Source organism: Acomys minous (genome assembly GCF_964271855.1).
Source record: "Acomys minous genome assembly, chromosome: 9".
NCBI classification, from domain to species: Eukaryota; Metazoa; Chordata; class Mammalia; order Rodentia; family Muridae; genus Acomys; species Acomys minous.
In genome coordinates, this window is record NC_140490.1 from 16463857 (window position 1) to 16484688 (window position 20832).

At 45.8% G+C, this 20832-nt stretch overlaps 1 protein-coding gene across 2 annotated transcripts in view; it reads left to right on the plus strand.

The window, feature by feature from the left end:
• WDFY4 (WDFY family member 4) overlaps nucleotides 1-20832 on the plus strand; it is a 227691-nt gene that overhangs the window by 112874 nt on the left and 93985 nt on the right. For both annotated transcript variants that reach the window (XM_084793895.1, XM_084793896.1), the window contains 2 exons: nucleotides 1411-1596; nucleotides 3183-3319. In XM_084793895.1, coding sequence (XP_084650021.1) covers nucleotides 1411-1596; nucleotides 3183-3319 — 323 coding nt within the window. The remainder of the gene's footprint in view (nucleotides 1-1410; nucleotides 1597-3182; nucleotides 3320-20832) is intronic.

Here is a 20832-nt window from a genome sequence, read left to right on the forward strand (position 1 = left end):
GAAGGCCCAAGCTTCTGCTGCTTGATTTGAAGTCTATGCCATTTACCTTGTGTCATCTTGTAATATAAAACATCAGGATGAGCACAGTGGGCTATGTATGATCGAAGAGGCTCCTAAGTCCTTCCAGTTTCAGAAGGCTGTGGCTTTAAACTACATAGAGACACAGTGTCAGTTACAGCTTGCATGGCCAGACTCTGGAATGTGGTAGAAGTGGGACAGGTGTTCATTCTTGTTGGGCTGGCAAAATGACCCTAGGCCTGGGGAGTAGCTCAGTCAGCAAAATGCTTACTGAATAAGCGCGAGGCTATGAGTTCTGATCCCTACTGCTCATGTAAGAAGCAGATCACACTGGCAAACACCTGTAATCCCAGCACTGGAGAGGTGGACACAGGAAGAACCCTGGGCTTACTGGTCAACCAGTCTAGCCAGGCCAATAAGCTGCTTCGGGTTCAGACAGAGTAAGGGAGAGCGATAAAGACATCTGACACTGATCTCTGGTTTCCACACACTTGCACATCTGGATGCACCTGCACAGATGCCCACAGGGAGAGAGGGAGATGGAGGAAAAGGAGAGGGAGAGGGAAAAGGAGAGGGAGAGACTCTATAGGGTTATCACTAGGAAAGAGACCAGTGGTTTAAGACTGGAGCGGGTAGGGCTGGAGAGATGGCTCAGAGGTTAAGAGCACTGGCTGCTCTTCCAAATGGTCCTGAGTTCAATTCCCAGCAACCACATGGTGGCTCACAGCCATCTATGATGAGATCTGATGCCTTCTTCTGCCGTGCAGGTATGCATGAAGGCAGAACACCATATACATAATAATAAATAAATCTTTAAAAAAAAAGACTGGAGGGGGCTCAGACAGTTCAAGGGACTAGAGACTTCAGTGTACTGGGCAGAGCTGGCCTGTAGATGTGTCTAGGTTTCAGATAAGCCAGGGCACTGAGAAGGGCAGAGTCTGAGAAGTAGATCCAGTGTTAGGAAAGATAACTGGTCTACCTGGGCACTGCCTTGTGTGTGGGCTCCATTCCCCACAGAGACCAACATGTCTAAGAAGGTTGGGAGGAGATGCTCCAGGTAGTCCTTTTGCTACTGAGGAGTCACAGAAGAAACGCCACTGGTATCAGACAGAGTTGGGAATTAGAGAAAGAGTCCTTCATCCTTTGATCTTATTTTCTAGATTTGGGCATGAGAGGCAGGCAGGAGTTGTGGGGAGGTAGTTAGACATGAGAAGAGGGAAGAAACTAGCTTACATAGATGTTGGTAGCTTTGATTCTTACACACTGACTTCTGGGGGGATCTTGCAAAGTTGAGGTGATCAAGATATCAAGAAGTGATATTCTGTCTTGTGGCCCTCTTGGCCCTGTTTTGGGAGAAGCCACCCTCACTGCACTGTGTTCTCTCTCTGTTAGTCCAGCACAACATCCAGAAGGCAGTGCGGGTGCTCTGGCAGCAGCTGGTGGCTCAGCGGCGACAGATGCTGGAGGATGCCTTCAAGATCGATCTCTCTGTGAAGGCTGGCGAAAACGAAGTGAAGATCGAAGAGGTCACCCCACTATGGGAGGAGACGATGCTCAGAGCCTGGCAGCATTACTTAGGTCTCTGTCCACTCAAGTCAAGTAATGAAAACTCCTGGGTCTCATAAAGCCAGATCTTCCAAGGTTCTACTTGGGGCCAGCACCTTTTCTACAGGGCTCAGTTCAGAGCCTGGGCCTTTTCTGTTTCATACTTTTGGTTAGTGTGATGCTCATCATTGAAACATTTCTTCTGTGTCCTCACAAAGGATGAATGCTGTATTTGCCTGCTGGGGAAAAGGAAGGCTGAAAGTACCAACCAGCAGGCAGCTTGCAATAGTCTCTTAGAGGGACTGGTCGCTTGTTCAGGGCTCTGGCTTGGGAGATTGGAGCACTAGGTCTGGCCATGATGATCACCTGTCAGCTTTGAAAATTTGCTCGAAGCTATACAGTAGCCTTGAGCTTCAGGCTATGTGCTGTCACCTCATAAAGTGCATGACTGTCCTTAAAATATTATCATGGTAGTGACCAAACAGTTTGCCTTCATAGTTAACCAATTCAGCAAAGAGATTTTAATTTTGCGTGGTGGTGGTGGAGTTGAGGTTCAAAATTCATAAGCTTCTTTAAAGTCTTTCAACATCACAGATGTTTACAGTTGTTTGCGTGTCTGTTGCCTTACTGCCCAGACATCTAGAGTCCTTATCTAACTGGCTTTCCAAATTGTCCTGGAAGATACATGTGCATATGTTTATCTTAGCCTACTTGTGCTTCTTGAATAAAAAAAAAAAGCACATGTTGGATAGTTTATGAATAACAGAAGATGAGTGTCTTAAGAGTTCTAAAAGCTAAGAAGTCCAAGACCTGGGTGTATGAGACTCTCGGTCTGGCAAGGGACCTGTCTGCTTCCAAGTCAGGCCTTGTGACATCCTCCAAGGGATGAGGGGATGGAAGGACAGAGAAAGAACAAGCCCATTTTCTCCAGCTCCTTTATGAGGCATTCATCCGTCCATAAGGACAAAGCCTCATGACTTTGCCACTTCCCCAAAGGCCCTTCCTAGCATCACAGTAGGGCTATTACAACATGACTTTCGGGGGGAGCACACTCAAGCTATAGCTACATGTGCATATATAATTTAGAGTCACAGTATCAGACTGTCTGCCAGAGAGAAATGCAATAAACTAAGACACTTATGCCCATGCAGATACAGAGGGATACAGTGCTGAGACTGACTCTGAAGCTCTCTCTGGCTAGCAGTCATCTACTGAACGCTTTAAATGTTCCAGGTCCTTGAAGCTCATTATTTTAGGCCACCCTCACGACACCCAGTGGCTCCGAATTCTTTCCATCTCCATTTCTTTCGTACTATGAGAACACTGAGGTTTATTAACTCTGGGAAGTCGCCATGTGTTTTTATGTCTCACTAGACACAAACAAGTCATGGAGCCAGGAGTTTGGACAAGACTAGGTGCCCCACAGGCCACATATGTTTCTTAGTGCAAGGAACATCTGAAGACGGCAGTGTGAGCCCCTAGCATGGGCTGCTTCTCTTTGGAAGAAGGCATGAAGCATCCTGGCCCTAGAGGGCCTTTTGCCAGCCAAGCCAGCTATGGAACGAGCGTGTGCTCTTCTTTCGACCTCAGCGCTGACATTTTTCTACTTCCTCCCACAGCATCTGAGAAGAAGTCACTGGCCAGTCGCTCAAGTGTCACATACCACAGCAAAGTGAGTTCGTGGAGTGGGAGTCTGTCCTCAGCCATGAGACTGATGCCAGGACGGCCAGCAAAGGACCCTGAATGCAAAGCAGAGGTGAGCCTGGAAGCCTGGTCCTGGGAGATGTCTCAGGCATCTCAAACTCTAGTTGTGGTGTCTCCTCTCTGCTGTCTGGTAATCAAGTCCCAAGACCTGTGAATGCTTGAGGACGTGCATATGGCTTCCCAGTTGGGGCTATGTATAGATAAGCAAGATCTAAAACTGGCCCTAACTGGAATTTGTTCTGGGTTGTTCTTAAGTACCCAAAGCAGGTGCTCTTGGAACACCTAAATTTTAAAAGATAAATTCATTTTGAAACAAGGAGAACATTCTCAAAATTTTAAAATCAACTAGACTTCCCTACACTGGCCACCTACTTGGATTGGACCCAGAACCAGCCACAGACAAGGAAACTAAAGAATAGTCATGGAAGGTTCTGGAAGGAGGGAGTAGAGGGCTTCCCCATTCCACACTGCACTGAAACTTGGCAGCCCTCAGACCCCACATCCATCACTCATTTCCACGCGCTGCCTTTGTCGTTACCAGAAGGCACGGTTCTCAGGTACATATGTACACTGTGATGTCATAGGATAAGAGCATCAACTATTTGCCCTGGGGTCTGTTTAATTATTTTTAAAAATTAATTTTGATTATTACAGCTGATTACACCTCAGTGAGCAATGTAATTGATATTTTCTAATGTATCCCAAGGAACATTTTGTATAACACGCTTTTTGTTGTTGAAGGTTAAAGACTCCGTTATTGGTTTTTCCCTAAATATGCCCACATCATTAGTCCCTCCAGTGAGGAGGTCGCCATCTGGAAAAAGCAGCATGGAGACATTACTCAGGCACGAGTGCATGAAATTGGTGTTTTCGCATCTTCTGTCTCTCTTCTGGAAAGAAGAGGCTTGTAATTAAAGGAGTTGGTACTGTAGGAAGCATTATTCATTTGGTGTTATTCCTTATCATGTCAGCACTGACAGCTCTATAGCGCTGGTAAATTGTTCCTGGGACTGAGACATATGAGGTAGGATTTGCCATTTCTCGTACCTCTTCTCGTCTTCAGGAGACTATGTGCACTTCCTGACATGGAAGCTGAGCTTGGAGTCAAGGCTGATGTCATAGGCGTCACTTACTTTGATAGATGTTATTTGTACTCCAACCCGCCTCCAGCCCCATTGCAGTGCCTTCTGTGATCAAACCGTGATATTGTCTTCTCTGGCCTGGTAAAGGCCCTGCGAGCCGGATGGAGGCTGGGGGCTTGCCCTCTCTTCTGACCTCCAAAAGCCAGCTCAGGGTGTTCCGGCACTCTGGCCAGCCATTTTTCTTCACAGCAGGGGATGTTGCTTTCGTGCCCGCTCAATTTCAGATGTCCCTGTTTCAGAACAGGCTGAGAAGTTGCTTTTGCTCCTGGAGTAAGAAAGAGTCGTATTGGTTGGTGGTTTCTAAGGGTTCAGCCCACGGTGACTCGGTCCGTGTGCTTAGGCAGAACACCATGGCGAGAATGTGTGATATAAGGAAGACTGTTCAGATAGGCCTGACCTCCCAAAGTTTCTCACAATGAGCCCATGAGGGATAATTTGTATTCAACTATAGCAGTAATAAACACTACTTTTTTCTTGGCAGATACACTGTCAGGACCATATAGTGTTCGTTTGTATCATGGGAAGTCAGGTGCGAGCCGGGTAGACAGGAATGCTCTGTATTGGCTCCTCGGTTCTTCTACAGATCTAAAACTATTCCCAAATACAAAGCACATCACCATCTACTGACACCCACGGAAAAGAGAAGCATTGGCAAACAGAATAGCATCCTGGACACTGGGAGACACTGGGGAGGGGCTCAAGGGAGGTTACTTTAGGTTGAAGGCAAGAAGGAGAGAGGACTGGTAGGCAGTACAGGGCAGGACCACCAGGCAGGAAAAGGCAAAGGGTACTAGCAGGGGCAAGACAGGAACCAGTGTCTGATAGGAAGCAAATGACCATGCCGGACACATCCATACATGCCAGGTTGAACAAGGATATGAAGTGGGGTCTTGTTCATGTACAGGTTAGGTTAAGGGTGATGGTCCTGAGACAAGAGGGGGTCTCATTGTTTAAGTAGAAAAGGCAGCAGTGTTCAAAGTATCCACCATAAAAGATCACAGGAAAATTCTGCTACCCAAGGCTGGGATGAATGAAGACAGAAACCCGCCAAGGCCGGAGGGAATTCTTGAGAACAGAGAAAGCCTGCCATGTGATAGGAGTGAGTGCAGCCTAGAAGAATCTGTTGGCAATGAGGAAGGTGAGAGTCAGAGGATGTGAGGGGTCCTTAAAGAGGCAGGCGTTCTTCTGACTGTGTACATCCTCCAGCTCATGTCTTATTGGGTGGCATGGGAGCTGGGCTGGGCTTCTCCCTACTTGTCTCTGGGAACACACACACACACACACACACACACACACACACACACACACACACACACACACACATAGTCCACCTGTGCACAGCTTCCTGTGTAAGCATCTACCAGCCCTGTATGAGGAAGGAGACCCTCTATTAGTTTCCCATCAATGCTTTTTGGAAGAGACGGGCACAGCACAAAGCGCTGACCCCCGTGTCTACCCCATCTCCACCGAGACACAGACACACCGAGACACTGCTTCTAGTTGCTCTTTTCAATGCCATAGTAAATGCTGACATGGATTTGTGGAGGGAAATAACTACTCTGCAGAGTTTTCACTGGAGTTATTAAAATACCAAAGCTAAGGTTTCTTTGTGCAGCATTCATACCTCTGCCTTACCAAGACCGGAAGAGCATTTGATTTTGCTCCAAGTGCTTGCAGGATCCTCTAAAGATTGTCCTTGTCCACATAGCCAGTTGTATCAGCATCCCCATAAACACTATCAGTGGCCACTCTTGGGGGCTTTGGATAACCTGCCACTCATAGTCCATCTCCTGTCGGTTCTGTCCCTGGTCCTGTACTGCAGGCACTGTCTCTCATGGTGCAACCTTACCCACCGCCAAGGACAAGAGGCAGATCCACACCAGCAATTAGGTGGCAGCTCCAGTGAGGGACACTTGTGACCATTTATCTACATTAGACACTTTAGTCATCACCTCCTCATGGAAAATTTCCAACATACTCAGAAGCAAAGAGAGCACTACTAACGAGTCTCTGGCATCAATACATCGGGTCCAGAATTTCCTTCTCCTCAGCCCTTTCTCCTCCCTGCCACCCACACCTTCCCCTATATTTTTTGAATGTTTGTGTGTACATAAAACTAAAATATTGACTGTGGAAGAGAGAGCAAGGATCCAGAACTGGAGGGTGTACGGCAGTGTCCCCTGGGTTCCTTCCTGTCATGTTTATAATAGTGCCCTCTTGATGAGGGCCTGAGGATGCTCTTGCTGAGGCTGAGCCTGAAGGAGGAATGCAGTCTGCTGGTGACACCTCCACCTTCTAGTTTAAAGCCTTGGCCCCTCCATAGTTAGGGAGGAAAGCACTCGGGGGCAAGCCTTAGGCTTCACTCTCTGGGATATCAAACTTTTGATCATGAGAACCCAAGGGTTAGACCAGACTTTTCAAAAATAGCTAAAATGGGCACTGAAAGAAAGCCTGTGGGAGTATAGTGATAATTCTAGAATGTTCTGTTGTCAAGAGCCAGAGTCAGAGATGTTGAAGGGCTTAATGAAAAGTTTAGAGAATTTGCAGCCTACAGGGCTGTCACTCTGAATATTATTAGATATGGCAAACATATGGCAAATGTGACCTAGTGTTTGTGGGATAGACAAGACCTCCACAGGACACAGACATGACTTTAAACGATGTTTTTGGAGCAGGTAGTATAAAGTTGGAAGGAAATTAAAATGCAAGTGTACAGGGTCCAGAAAGAGAGGTGGTTTTGATGATGAGTTCTCACTGGAATGTAGAAGAGAAAATATTCACATTGTGCCTACAAATCAGGAGATGTGTGTGTGTGTGTGTGGGGGGGTGTTCCTGGAAGCCAGAGAATAGCCACTGAAAACCTGAACATACAGACTTTCTGAGGAATTCCTGGAAAACTTGGTTGTGGGGGGAAATCGTGAGAGCAAGCAATTAAATAGGAATCTGTTAAGGAATAAAACCGTACACAAAGAAATCTTTGAAAAGATGTGTTTTGATATTTTAGTGGTAGGCGCACCATTACTAAGACCTGGCAAGTGGGATTTTGGTTCTCTTAATTGTGGTGATGTTGGAAATTGATCCAGATACCAGATGGCAGGGCCTGCTGGCATGGAGGCAGTGCGTATGAGACCAAATCATCTTATGAACAAGATGAGGACATTTTCATTCATGGGGACTTGAACCAAAGGAATTCAGTAATGGCCAGAGGTGGCCAGGCTGCTCTCTTGGACAAAGAAATGGAAGGATTTTAATTAATTTGAGGGTGAGACTAAAATTTGGTGATTGTCTGGTGATCATGAGAACAGTTTCAAAGGGCTTGGTTTGTGTGTGTGTGTGTGTGTGTGTGTGTGTGTGTGTGTGTGTGTGTGTGTGTAGGTATAGCATGCTGACCTTAGGGGTTGTAGGCTCCTGTTCAGTGCCTTAACTGAGGAATTTGGAGTCACTCCTGTTAGTGGACACCTTACGCAGACACCCTGGCCTTATGGTTTATAAAGCCTGACAGGACTGCAGGACCGTCAGTGCTTGCGTCAGGGACTCCAGGAACCACTGAGTCCCTGAGATCCCTCTGTTGCCAATGGAGTCATCTTGCATAAATGTCCTGGTCTGGATCTTTCAATAAGACTGAGAAGCTGTAGATGTTTGAGCTGAGAAAGAACAAGTGTAGAAGAAGCACATGCCAGGTCCAACAGGGAAACAGACTCAGCTCATCCTGGGATGAAACGGGGAATTCATTTCTAAGATGCACAGCATGCTGCAGGTTGCTGCTGGTGCAGCCCAGCGCATTGTTTGCAGGCTGCTTTTCCCGAGGAGATGGAGTGCCTGCTAGCTCAAAAAAGCCACAGAGAGTTATGCAGTTGACTATGGCCATTATCAAGGCCTTGCAGGGGCTGTGATTTTAAAGACTGGCAGCTCAGCCTTGTTCACCCCAGCATTCCCAGCAGTGTGTAGGGGGTGTGGTGCTATGACATTAGGGTGACTACGATGCCACTAAGTAATGGGGATTTTGATGTTCCGTTATAATTTTCAGACCGATGTCCTATACATAGTCATTTGCATCTGTAACTATAGTTTATTACAGCAGACCTTTGTCAGTAGCAGCAGCCCCACCATGGGAAGATTGACAGTAGGCTCAACAAAGGCAGTGACTGCCCTTTTCCCCGCCCCCATTTTAAGCAAGTTTTACTTGTCACCGTTTATCATAAGCCAGTTACAAGAATTTGAAAAATAGACGTAAATGAGCAAAAGCAAACACTGATACCTTTAATGATGTCTCTTCACTGAGTGCATCATTTGTGAGACATCTTTATCTTCATAATAGAAGGATAATTAACATCACTAATTATCTAATTAAGTTCATTAAGCATCCACCAACAGTGCACCGTGAAGTTGACATTATGTTCCACTGTCAACAAATGCCTTTGATTTCTTAGGAAGTAATTAAAATGTAAATTAGCATGCAATTATATGCACAAGGGAAGTTTTGAATCAGATATTCATTTCAAAACTGCTTAGAGCAACAACGTTTTTATTTTTTTTCTTCTTCTTCAATAAAAAGAATCATTTTGCTACTAGCAGTGAGTATTAAGGTTGCATTGCGCTGTTCCATGTTTGAATTACAGCAAGGACTGTACACCACAACACTCAGCTATGTGCTGTGCACTGAGAATGTTTTTCTTGTTTGGTCATTTTATTTAAAGTATTTGCTTATAGTTGTGCTCTTTGTGTTAAAAATATTACAATTCACTCTTTCCTTGAAAAATATCCATAATTTACATTTTAAATTCTCCAACCAAATTTTCCTTTTAAAGATATTTTAGGACCAACAAATTTTTAAAAGATTTATTTGTTTTATTTTAAGTGCCAGATGAGTATGTATCTAAGTACAACATGAATGTGCAGGACACCAGGAGAGGGTGTTGGGTCTCCTGCAACTACAGTTACAGCTGGTTGTTAGCTGCCTAAAATGAGTGCCAGAAACCAAACCAGGTCTTCTGTACCAGCAGCAAACACTTTTAACATCTGAACCATTTTTATACCCTATTTTTATGTATCCTTTCTGTCTGTTATGTTTGGGGAACAAGATCCAACTGTTCTTCTACCTAACTAGGAAAGAGACTGTTTTCATCAAATATGAGGTCCAGTGGTCTCTGGTTCCAAGTTTACATCCCCCGCTTTCTTTGGGTGGCCTGTGGTTTCTAGTGTAGCATCAGAACTGAAAAGAGCCCATGGCAAAACTAAAATCAGGAACCTCCTTGGATTAAGACCCATTGGCTGCATCATGGTGTCCCCCAAATACGTGATGAAGGGAGGGAAAGCTCCTCAAGAAAGAAGCCTCTTTATCCAAAGCTCCAAAACTTTCATCATTGGGATGATGGAGATTGGATCCTGCGACATCTCCTAATACAGCAGAGGGTCCAGGGGTGATGGTGTTCTCTCCATCATCGCTGTTGAGGCATTTCTGTACCATCTGAGGATTCCATTAAAGCCATCTGACTCATTGATGTAGAGTCTCTCATCCTGACATCAAACTACTTTGAACTCTTCTTGGATGATGATGATGATGATGATGATGATGATGATGATGATGATGATGGTTGCAGAGATGGATATGCTGGGCTTGGGCCTTTCAGTTTTAAGCAGATTTCAGATGAAGGTAGAGAGCACAGGGCGCTGAGGCTGTCTTGTTCCCATAAAAGGTTCAAAGTCATGGCCTGGCTGTGACTATATCCCTGTAGATATAGACAGATACCTGGTGCTTGAGACAGAGTGGCTGATTTTCTAGTGTTCATGGTACCATTGAATGCACATTGAATGACAGCAGCCCTGAAGTGGAAACCAGGGTGAGCAAAGCATCGCGGTCCAGGATTCTGACCTGCATCCAGACAAGGGCTCCACAGAGGTAAGATGGAGTCCATCTCTGGCACATTTCCAGACTTCTGCCTGAGATCCATAGAAAGCTGTGAGCTGTACTGTGCTCTTTGCTGTCCACTTAAGGAAGGATGGCTTACTCTCCTGTTCCCATTCAAAGTGGACTCCCCTTAGCTTAGTTATTAAACAGACGTTGACTAGCCAGCAAGATCTAAAACTGACCAAAAACAATTCTTAATATATTCGGTCTCATTCATAACTTTAGCTTGCGAAATTCACCCACTAAATAATCAGCGTTAACGTAGTTTGTCTAACCACAGTTGCTTGCAGGTTTTTTTTTCGAAATTGGTCCTTGCCTGGTCTGTATCTTTACTCAGATAGCTGACGTGGTACTCCATGAACCCTGCAGGAAGTCGCTTCCTTGACTATCCTTTTGATCAGTCAGCCTTTCCCAAGTAAGGGGTTTGTTTGGAGTGATGGGGCAAGAGTGCGAAGCCATTAAAGAGAGCAGGCACAGAGGCAATGCAGGCCCCGTGAGTCATTGGCTCACTCTCTACCTGGGGTCACCGCTGCAGAGCGGAGAATTGTCATTTCTTGAGATTTTTAAAATAAAAACACTTGAGATCATTTAGTCTTACAATGTAAAAGAATCCTGCCTCAAATCCTTTTGAAATCTGAACATAGTCCTTGCAAAGGGAATCATTCCAGAGATCTCTCTGAGGTTCCAAAAACTGGAGTTATGTTTGAAGCTAAGTGACCTCATCTCAGGAAATGCTTTCAATTAGGCATTATGAATTTTGGGCTAGAGTGACATACATTTTTTTTTTATTTCTCTAAATTTAAATTTAAAAAACTTAAGTGTATTCATCAAAGCAAAAAAAAAAAAAAAGGTTTATTGTTTCCAAAGACAGAAGTGTCCCCCAACTATATAAATGATAGAACGGCAGATGGTCGTGGAGTGGAGAATCAGGCTGGGGCCCTCCTGAGGCGTTGCTGCCATTCACAACCCGCTAGGCGCCCCGCTAGCAGCCCGGCCGCTGGGGCGCCTGTCGCGTGAGTTACAGCCGCGTTCTCGCCCTGGGACCCATCTATTATGAGAAACCATTTTGGTTAATTAAAAAAGTCTTTCAAAGTCTCAGAACGGGAAGTTCGGAAATGTTCTTTGCTTTGCTGTTGTTGATTTGGGGGGGGGGGGTGGCGGGTTGGTGAAAACTTGGCTCGTTGGCCTGACAAAGAAGAGAGGAGAGGTTGAACACACAAGACAATGTGGGGAGAGTATAAGAAAGCCTTTAAGTCTGGTCTTGAGTGGGCTGAGCATGAGACCCAGGGGTCCTTGGGTACTAGTCAACCACCTTGTCCTAACAGCATTAAGGCAGTGGCTGAGAGCTTTTAGTAAAAGGAACAATGCAAGTGAACATGCTAGGATTGGACCAATCCTGACTCATACACTTTAACATCAGGGACTCAGTCTACAGACTGGTGACAATGGAGCAAAACAGAAAGGCACCTTCTCCCTGAGGAGAATCGGACTGAAAGCCAAAGGCTATGGATAGAATAAAATAACCCTAGGAGAAATGCCTGCTCTGTCAGAGGGTTCTAGAAGGCGTCTCAGGGAAAGTGACGAGGGGATAAGAGCAAAGAGCCAGTAGCATGGTTTTAGGGTGAGAATGACTTTGTATGTTGAGGCTATAGACAGACTCCTTTGGCTGAGGGTAGACATCAGATGGATGTGTGGACCAGAAAGGAAGAAGGTGATAGGGCCCAGTTGTCACACACCATCCCAAGTTCCCTAGGGTCAGAGAGGGTCGTATTTATCTATGAGCTCTTTGGCGTCTATATTTCTATCTCTGTCCAGCTCTAGCCGTCTCACTCTTCTGCGTTATCTGTCAGCCAGCATTCCACACACATTCATTGCTTTCCTGCTGTGCCTCAGACTCTTGACTGAGGCTAGGAAATGCTAAAGAGAAAGAGCATAGTCCCTGGCAGTAGGGGCCCCCCTTTTAGGTAGGTAAAATAATTGTGGTGTGATAGGAGGTTTTGCAAAAACAAACAAACAAACAAAAAATAACCAGGCCCTAAGCAGGATTAGGAAGAACTCAGCCTGAGACTTGAAGGAGAAATAGGGTGTGAAGAGAGTGGCCCCTCCCGATGCAAAGCGACAAGTCAGCTATGACCATCTGCCTATGGGCCAGCTGCCAGTGTGGAATGACTCAAGTACCATATCTAGTTTTATGTATTTATTTATATTTTGACTCACTCTACAAATTATTTATGGTATATTTAGATGAAGATGCACTCAATAAAGAAATGAGATTAGGAAACATAAGAGAGTGGCTTCTGAGGAACTAGGATCATAAATATAAGGTCTATAAAGACTCAAGTCAAACTCCGCTCTGGGCCCAGCTTCCTGGGAACCATTGTGTGTTAAGAGTTTGGAAAGTTCACACATTAATATCTTATCCATTAACTGTGCTTCTACCCAGATGCGGGGCTGAGGCTTGAGACTGGGGAAACAGGAAGAGCACAACAGATGCTCCCTGCCTAGCAGCTCAGCCCTGGCCAGCTCGCCATCATTCACGTACTGTGACTTTTAAAAGATCATATCCATCGGTTGTCCTGTCACTTACCAAAAATGCCATCAGGTCCCATGAGGTCTGGAACAGACTCAGATCCAGAGCCATTGCGTGAGAACTCCTGTGCAGCTGGCTTTTTGTCACAGTTATCACATCTGCAAGTTCATTTTAAGTCCTGCACAGTTCTGCTCCTGTTAGACCCTCTCCTTTGCTGTTTACCTTCTTCCCTCGGGCATTTGTGGTCCTTCCTGTTTGGAGCCTTCTACTTCTCTTGGCCAATCCACTCTCCCATGCTTCAAGAACACTCTTACTTCTGACAGCTTGCCAAAGCCTGTCTAGACTGACCACGGCCCTCGGCTGCTTTGTCTTAGTCTTATTTACTCTTCCCAGAAGAGTTTCAACCCCATAGTGGGAAAATACCATGCCCTGTTCATCTCTAAGGCTCTGGAGTCAGCACAAGGTCCACATCAGGGGAGGCTCTTGCTTATGCATCCTTCCCTCCCCCAACAATGGCTGCCCCTGTGAGAACTCAGACAAAGGGGAAAGAAAACTGGTTTCTGACCAGGTGGCTTGGAGATCTGGTGTGGATCAACAGTGGGCATCTACTAGCAGGCCCTGGTGTGGGTCTCAAGAGTGCCAGGGTGAACAGGTTTGGTGAGTGTCCTATGGGTGTGTGTGTGTGTGTGTGTGTGTGTGTGTGTGTGTGTCTGTACGTGTTCCGCAGAAAGCTCCATCTGGGGCTATCCTGAGAATTCAGAGTACAGGTCTAGTCTGAGGGTGAAAGCAACCGGCAGGCCTGGCTAAGGGTCCTCAGTAAGCCCAAAGAAGGCATCCTCTGCGTGGATTCCAGCTCCCATTTTCTCCCTCTCTGTCTGTGGACCGTCAGCTTATTGTTCAGGAGCTTCAAGGTCAGGTGCTACTCGGCGGGAAAGCACCTACTGTAGACTGAGCTGCCACAGGCAAAGCATTCAAAGTCCCCAGCCCTCAACCTTTGAGCACCAACATTGCTCCGTAAGTGGAAGCCTTCACCCCTGACTCCCTCTGATGGGTTGTAGCCCACATGTGGGTGCACTGAAAACAGACCAACTTGCCCACGAGGATATGGTCCATGTGAAGCATCAATCAGCTTTTGATTTATATGCATGAGTTGAGTTACCCACAAATCTAGTCATGGATCTGTAAATTTTCCAAAATCTGCCAAACTGCATCACTTTTGACATTCATGTAAAGGGGTGCTCACACAGCTCAGGCCGTCATAACAAAATGCCATAGGTACGGCAGCCTTGAGATGCTTATTGTGTCATTGGTCTGGGGGCTACAGCGGAAGATCGATTTGATTTCCTTGGGAGTTTTCTGTTCTGTCCATTTGGTGTCTCTTCCTCTCATATGGCACTTTGAGGAACCAGGGATGAGGACACAGTGCAGTCCCTCACAGTGTCTTAAGCCTCAGTACATGTTTTTCTTTGAGTTGCAAATTCCTGGACAGAGCTGGTGTTCATCTTTCACCTGTGTCCCTTCCTGTGATTCCTAGATGTCTGTCCCTCTCTGAGGAGTCTTGTGAGTGTGACTTCAGAGACACAGCAAGAGCAGGCTGTTAGGTAAAAGCCAGCCTACTGACATTTCCCAACTGTCTTGAGCCACACACAGGCCCTGACACCCTGAGGAAGAGAAGAAGGTTGGCATACTTCCTCGAGAAACCTTGCTTCTCACAATTTTAAACTCTTTATTCTTGGCTCCACGAGAGTGCTTTTTTTTTTTCCTTTCCCAAGTAGTCATTCTCCGTGCACTCATGACGATTGAATTTAATAAAACCATCACAGTTCAAAAAAAAAGAGACAAATTAGAACCCACTGTTCATCTTAGAAATTAATATGTGAGTGAGTTTAACAAGAGATGAATTGCGCTGTGGTGAGCCAGTCCCTTTTCACCCACTCTGGGCCCCAGTTGTTTGTCATTATTGCTGGAAATATGATTATTACTCTGGTATTGCTTGACATTTATTAAGGATCCAGAGGCTGAGCCTCCACAGCAGAGAAAAGTGCAATTATCTGGGCACTCAGGGTAAGAAAATCTCCTGGCCTAAGTCGTCCAAATAGAAGTCCAGCCCCCACCCCCACCAAGACCCTCACCATAACTGTGGGTGAAGCAGAGCCCAGGCTGCTCCGCCACTCAACACCCTCTTGTTGTCTACGGATCTATGGGCACACAGACATTACACATGGTTTGTCGGCAAATAGGGGACATGTTACGTTAAAAATTTTCCTTTCTTATCTATTGCTTTTATTATTTACCCTCATCCAGATTTTTCTAAGGACCCACAATCCAAGGTAGCTATGTCAGCTGTATCTGCAAGACGTGAAATACAGAATAAAAAAGATATTTAGTGCAGGAACTGCTGAGTTATATCCATCCCTCATCCACAGCTTTACTTTTTGTAGTTTCAATTACCTGTGGTCTGAAAATATTGGATGGAAAATTCTAGAGATAGTAATTTTTAATTGTGAAGTTACACACTGCTATAGTCAGTGGCGTATGTGTGATGAGCACCTGCACATCTCATTCTGTCCTGCCCAGGGTGTGAATCACCCCTTTGCCTGACATCCCCAATGCTATCCACACCTACTCCCCAATTACTGATGCTTATGCTATCTCTTTATTGAATTCAGCCATCTCTGGAAATCAGTGATCAGACAGACTGAGACACACAGTGCTTGTGTTTAAATAACACCTTCACTTTGCTCCTGAGCAGCCCTTCAGCCCTAGTCATGGGGCTGGTGACTCCCATTGCCAGGGAGGCAGAGAAAGTGGAAGCTGTCAACAAGAAAAGACGGACAAAAATTCACCTGTGGTCCTAACACACCTTCTACCTGTGAGATGGTGAAGAGGCAAACGTTTGCCTGTAGCCATCTGTCAAGGTCAAGAGTCTGACACTGGGGCAATGCTACTGGCTAAACTCCAGGCTCCCCTCTGTCTGCTCCATTTTAGCATTAATCCACTGTCACCGAGGAGCCACGCTGCGTGGACTTGCCATGCCTCCCCAGCCTCCTCTGCTCGGTGTCCGTTCCATACGTAGTCTTTGCTCCTTTTATGATCTTGATGGTCTGAGGAGCTCAGCCCAGGCATTTTATAGAGCGTCTGTCAAATTTGGTTTGTTTACTCTTTTCCTGGGGCCACGGCATTTTAGAAGGAAGAAGACAGGGTGTGGTAAGAGTATATGATAGTTATGTGATAGTTACGTGACATCGTCACACAGAGTGCATCTGCCAGCCTTCTCTACAGCCGTTTGCTTACTTCTTTCTTTGCCTCTTCACTGGGGTTTAACCCACTAAGTCGGCCTCACCTTTAAAATGCAGGGGCATGTGAGCCCCACCTCCTGCAGGACTTCAAGCTCTTGATTTGAGAATTTCCTGCAAGGAAGGGTTATCTTTTCTCCTCGACCTATTTATCTATTCAATCTTTTATTTATTTTGGTAGAGACTCATCCATATGTATTTCAGAACTAGGGCTATGATCCTTTAAGCCCATTAGGTGGCGTACCTTGCTTCTCAAGTTGTTTTAACATATTGCGTATAGTAGTTAACTGGCTTCGCACTTGCTTCTGCTATAACCATCTTGGTCTCTTTTCCCATGCTCAAATACGTTTGTGTCGTTGTTTGCTTTGGGTGGCGCGTTGCTGGGGTGGCACTCAGTGTTTCTTGAGCAGTGACTCTGGAGTCGACCACGGAGCTGCACTTCCAGTTCTCGCGAATGTTTACCCGGGGTTGTGTTCTAAGCATCCTATCCTCTCTGCTGTGTATATTACAGAAATCCCAGTCTAGCTGCGGCAGCAAGCACCCTCAGATCCAGCTGGCCCGAAATAGCAAGCTCACTTCTCACACTGCATGTTCACTGCAAACTGGTCAGCCTCACTCGGCTAACTCTGGCTTCCGGGGCAACCACTGTCTCAAAAGTTCTATTTCATGATGGAATTAAAGAGGAGTTTCAGTACACTTCCCTCTCATCTCACACAGCCCAAAGTTAGAAAGAACTCTGATACCATGGAAACAAAGGAGTACACACACACACACACACACACACACACACACACACACACACACATACACGTGTATGTATGTATGTATATGTTTTCATTATGTTTCATATGTATATATGTTTTCATTAGTATATTTATATATAAATGTTTTCATTATATAATATGTTTTCATTTTCTTTTCCATCAGATATAATTGCTATTGTTTTAATTGTCATGGTAATTACCTTTTTTTTTATTCCTTCTTTAAAAAAAATCTCAACATGGTAGAAGCATGGTCCCATGTCACTAAACCTTTTTTATTGATACTGGAGCTGCAGTGAACTGTTGTGTAGAGCATCTGGTTAAGGTGGCAAAAGGAAGCTTCAATTTAGCCTTTTCTGTGGAGACTTGTGACAGTCCTTTATGCAAACAGTCCATGATGGCTGCATAGTATTCTGTGACGGGGACAAACCATCCCTCTATGTGGAGACATGTAAATTGCCTAATTTTCTGCTTCTATAAATAGGTTGGCAAAAAAAAGATATGCCCACTGAGTGTTTGTGCTTATATCTGATGATATCCTTGGGATAAATTACGAGCAATAAAGAGTGGACAGAATGCTAAAGGGCAGCACCATGCTCAGCTGCAGAGAGCCAGGACTCAAAACAGTAGCTCTGCACCGGGAGTCTGAGTTTCGGCCTTCAGCTATCGGCCTTTCCCTCTGTGAGGCCAACTGTGATTACAGGACTAATGACCCCTTCAGTGGAGAGAGAGAGAGTGCTTCCCATTTGGACAGTAATGTCACCAGCAACTGGTCAGTCTCAGGGGTACCCATGGCGAAGAGGCATCATTAAGCTGTGGCCAGTGACTTAAGAGTGATTTCTAGGTGGGGTGTAATCTGTTCCCCACATCAAAATCAGGCCTGGATCTCGGCGCAGGGACTTCCCTAAGGAGGCATGGAGAAAACAGAGCCCTGGGTTTCTGCTTTGTCCCTCTTAAAGCCTCGAGTGGCCTTTGGAGACTCTTTGTTCTGCTTCAGAGGCTCTCAAGTTCTTTAACAGACTGACGGTTGCTAAGCAAAGGCTATTCAGTTCCAATAAGTGACACACAACTCTGCAGTGAATTTGTCCCTAATCGATGTGCCCCATCCACTGTTGTCCAGGCAGCCGGGCCTCTGTCCTTGGATTGACCCAAATCTCCTTTACTCTTGTCCCTGCGGCCTGTGGATAACAACTCTCCAGGTCACAGAAGGACTCTGAGGTCAGAGGCACTGAAGGTTTGTTCAGCAGTTTGGGGACGCCTCAGGAGGAGATGTACACGGGGGAGATGCTTGTGGCTACAGAGTCCAGCATCCGTCCCCCTTTTCCGTTCTGCCTGCAGCCACTCAGCCTCACTCCGCCTCTGTGTCTGATTCAGCTAATGGGAGTAATAACAACAGGGGCTTATGAAGAAGCTGACTGAATATCAGATGTGCTATGCACGCGCAGACCCTTGGATCAGCTGCAAACTGCCGTGTGCCTGTTAGCAGAGGGGACAGAGCAGGGTTTGGATTCTCCACGCTCTTAGCTAAAATCACTGACGTGCTCCGGGTAGCCCCTTCTGGTTTGCCAGTCTACTCACTACTCCTGCTCAGCTCTCATGGAGAAAGCAGAGCCGCCATGCTTCCCCCTTGCTCTCCAGGTGACATGCACCCAACTTACCCAACTTGTACCCCTTGCGTCCAGTGTCCAAGCATGAGGGACCTCTCTTCGCCATTGCTCACTTCCTGAGCCCCCAGGGACCTTTCTCTTGCCTTTGCTTTTCGGCCTGGTGCTTTCTATTGCCATTTCCCCCTCTGCCTACTCATATACAGCCAGCCCTTGGTACATGTTTTGTACAGAGTACAGGTGACCCTCCACTAATAACCCAATGTCACTGATGCTCCTGTATGCTAGATAACATGATGTAATAGATATTTGTATGCTAATAACACCAGTTGTAGTGTCAGTGCTGTGTACATGGCTATTACACTTTACTATTTATAAAGTGAAGGCAAGGGGAAAAAAAATCCCTAAATATTCAAAATAGGCAAATCATCACAGACCTAACTACAGAGTAGTGTGTGTGTGTGTGTGTATGTGTGTGTGTATGTATTTAAATTTTTTTGTTCACTTGGTTGCGTCCTAGGATGTTGGAGTCTGTCTTATTCTGCCTACTGGAACCTTGTCCCCTTCTCCTTTTCTTTTCTCTTGCAGAATCAAGCTTCTTAAATGAGTTGTTCAGACTCACGATCTCCATAGTCTTCAGTTCACTTGCTATTTGGCCAGTCTACTCATTCTTCTGAAATGGCTTGCAGTGTCCCATTCCTCACCTCGTCTCATTGTCTTCTGTGGACTCACTGAGCTTGAGCTCTTGGTTTTAATCACAATTTTTCCTTTTGGGTTCGATTACAGCTGAGCCTTTGCTCTGTGCCAGGTTCCTGACTTTGTCCCATCAATACCTCCCTTGTTCTTCTGCGGCACCGTGCATGGGGGTGCAGGACTGCTAGTGACTCACAAATTCAAGTGCCCCGCTTTCCTGAGCTTTCCTCTGGGAAGACCCAGATGCTTTTTTTTTAAATCATACAATCAGTTTTGCTCTTTCTCTCCTGTTTTTTAATTTCCCTCCCCCAGAAATTTTAGAGTTATCCCTGGCCTCTCACGCAGTCACCAGTTCTGACCAATATTTCTTTATTGGCGGTCCTTGAGCTTGGTGCTTCCACGCCACATGGATTCTCCCCTGTACCGCCACGATGACAGTTTCAGGGAATTCCCTACATTGCCTTCACCAAAACCATCCAAAAATTGCTAACCACACAAAATGCATTAAATCAAAAAATGCTAAAAAATCAGAAAACAGTGAATGAAGTCAGACGTTTATTTAAAACCTGTCTGGTGAGACAGGGGAGGAATAGGTGACAGCCACAAAGCCTTGGCTGGACACTGGCTCAGGACGCTTCCCTTCTCGGCGTGTCTGGGTCACCCAGGGCAAGTGGCTCAGCACTGGTCCTGTTAGCACCTAAGGCTTCCTCTCTCCCATTATAAACCAGACACAAGGTTCCCCCTACACAGCAGAGCTCCGGTGAATGCCGGTTGTGCTTAACGCTAGAGCTAGAGGGCGACTCTAGCCGGAAGTGGCTGTCTCTGTAGGAATCTAAACAGCCTTGGCTACAGTTGTTACAAACAGGGCATTGGTTTGCTTATTTATTGATAGATGTTTAATTTTTAGCATTTTCTTACTTCTTTGTGAGTTTCACATCAGACATTTCAGGTCCACTCATCTCCTAGTCCCTTCGTATCCACTCTCTGCTTTTACACACACCCCAGGCTGCAAACAAACAAACAAAACAAGGTATAGCAAACATCTCATGGTGGAAGCTAGAGTGTGTCACACAGTATATGTCCTTTTTCCCCCCCCATACATCTTTACTTGCAAATGTTTGTTGCAATGAGTCACTGGTCTGGCTTCTGGCTTCTGCTACACTCTCAATACTGAATCCTCGTTGGAACCCCTCTTTGGTAAGGATGAAGTCAGCTACAGACAAATGCCAGAATTTCCCATGATGTACCTTTAAACAGAGCAGCTAAATCTCCCCCCTCCCACGCCCCGCCGCTCCGCTTATTTTATTTACAATATCAGCTTTTTATTGTGTTTTGTTTTGTTTTGTTTTGTTTTCTGAGACAGGGTCTCTCTGTGTAGCCTTCACTGTCCTGGACTCACTTTGTAGACCAGGCTGGCCTCGAACTCACAGCAATCGACCTACCTCTGCTTCCTGAGTGCTGGGATTAAAGGCGTGCGCCGCCACCACCTGGCACAATATCAGTATTTTACACCCAATTTTTTTCTTTGGGTGGCAGCCTGCAAAGTACTTCCATTCCACAGTCTCATTTGAGATCCGTGCCACCTTAGCAGACAGACCAAGAAGACACTGGCAACTTTGTGTTCTGCAGCA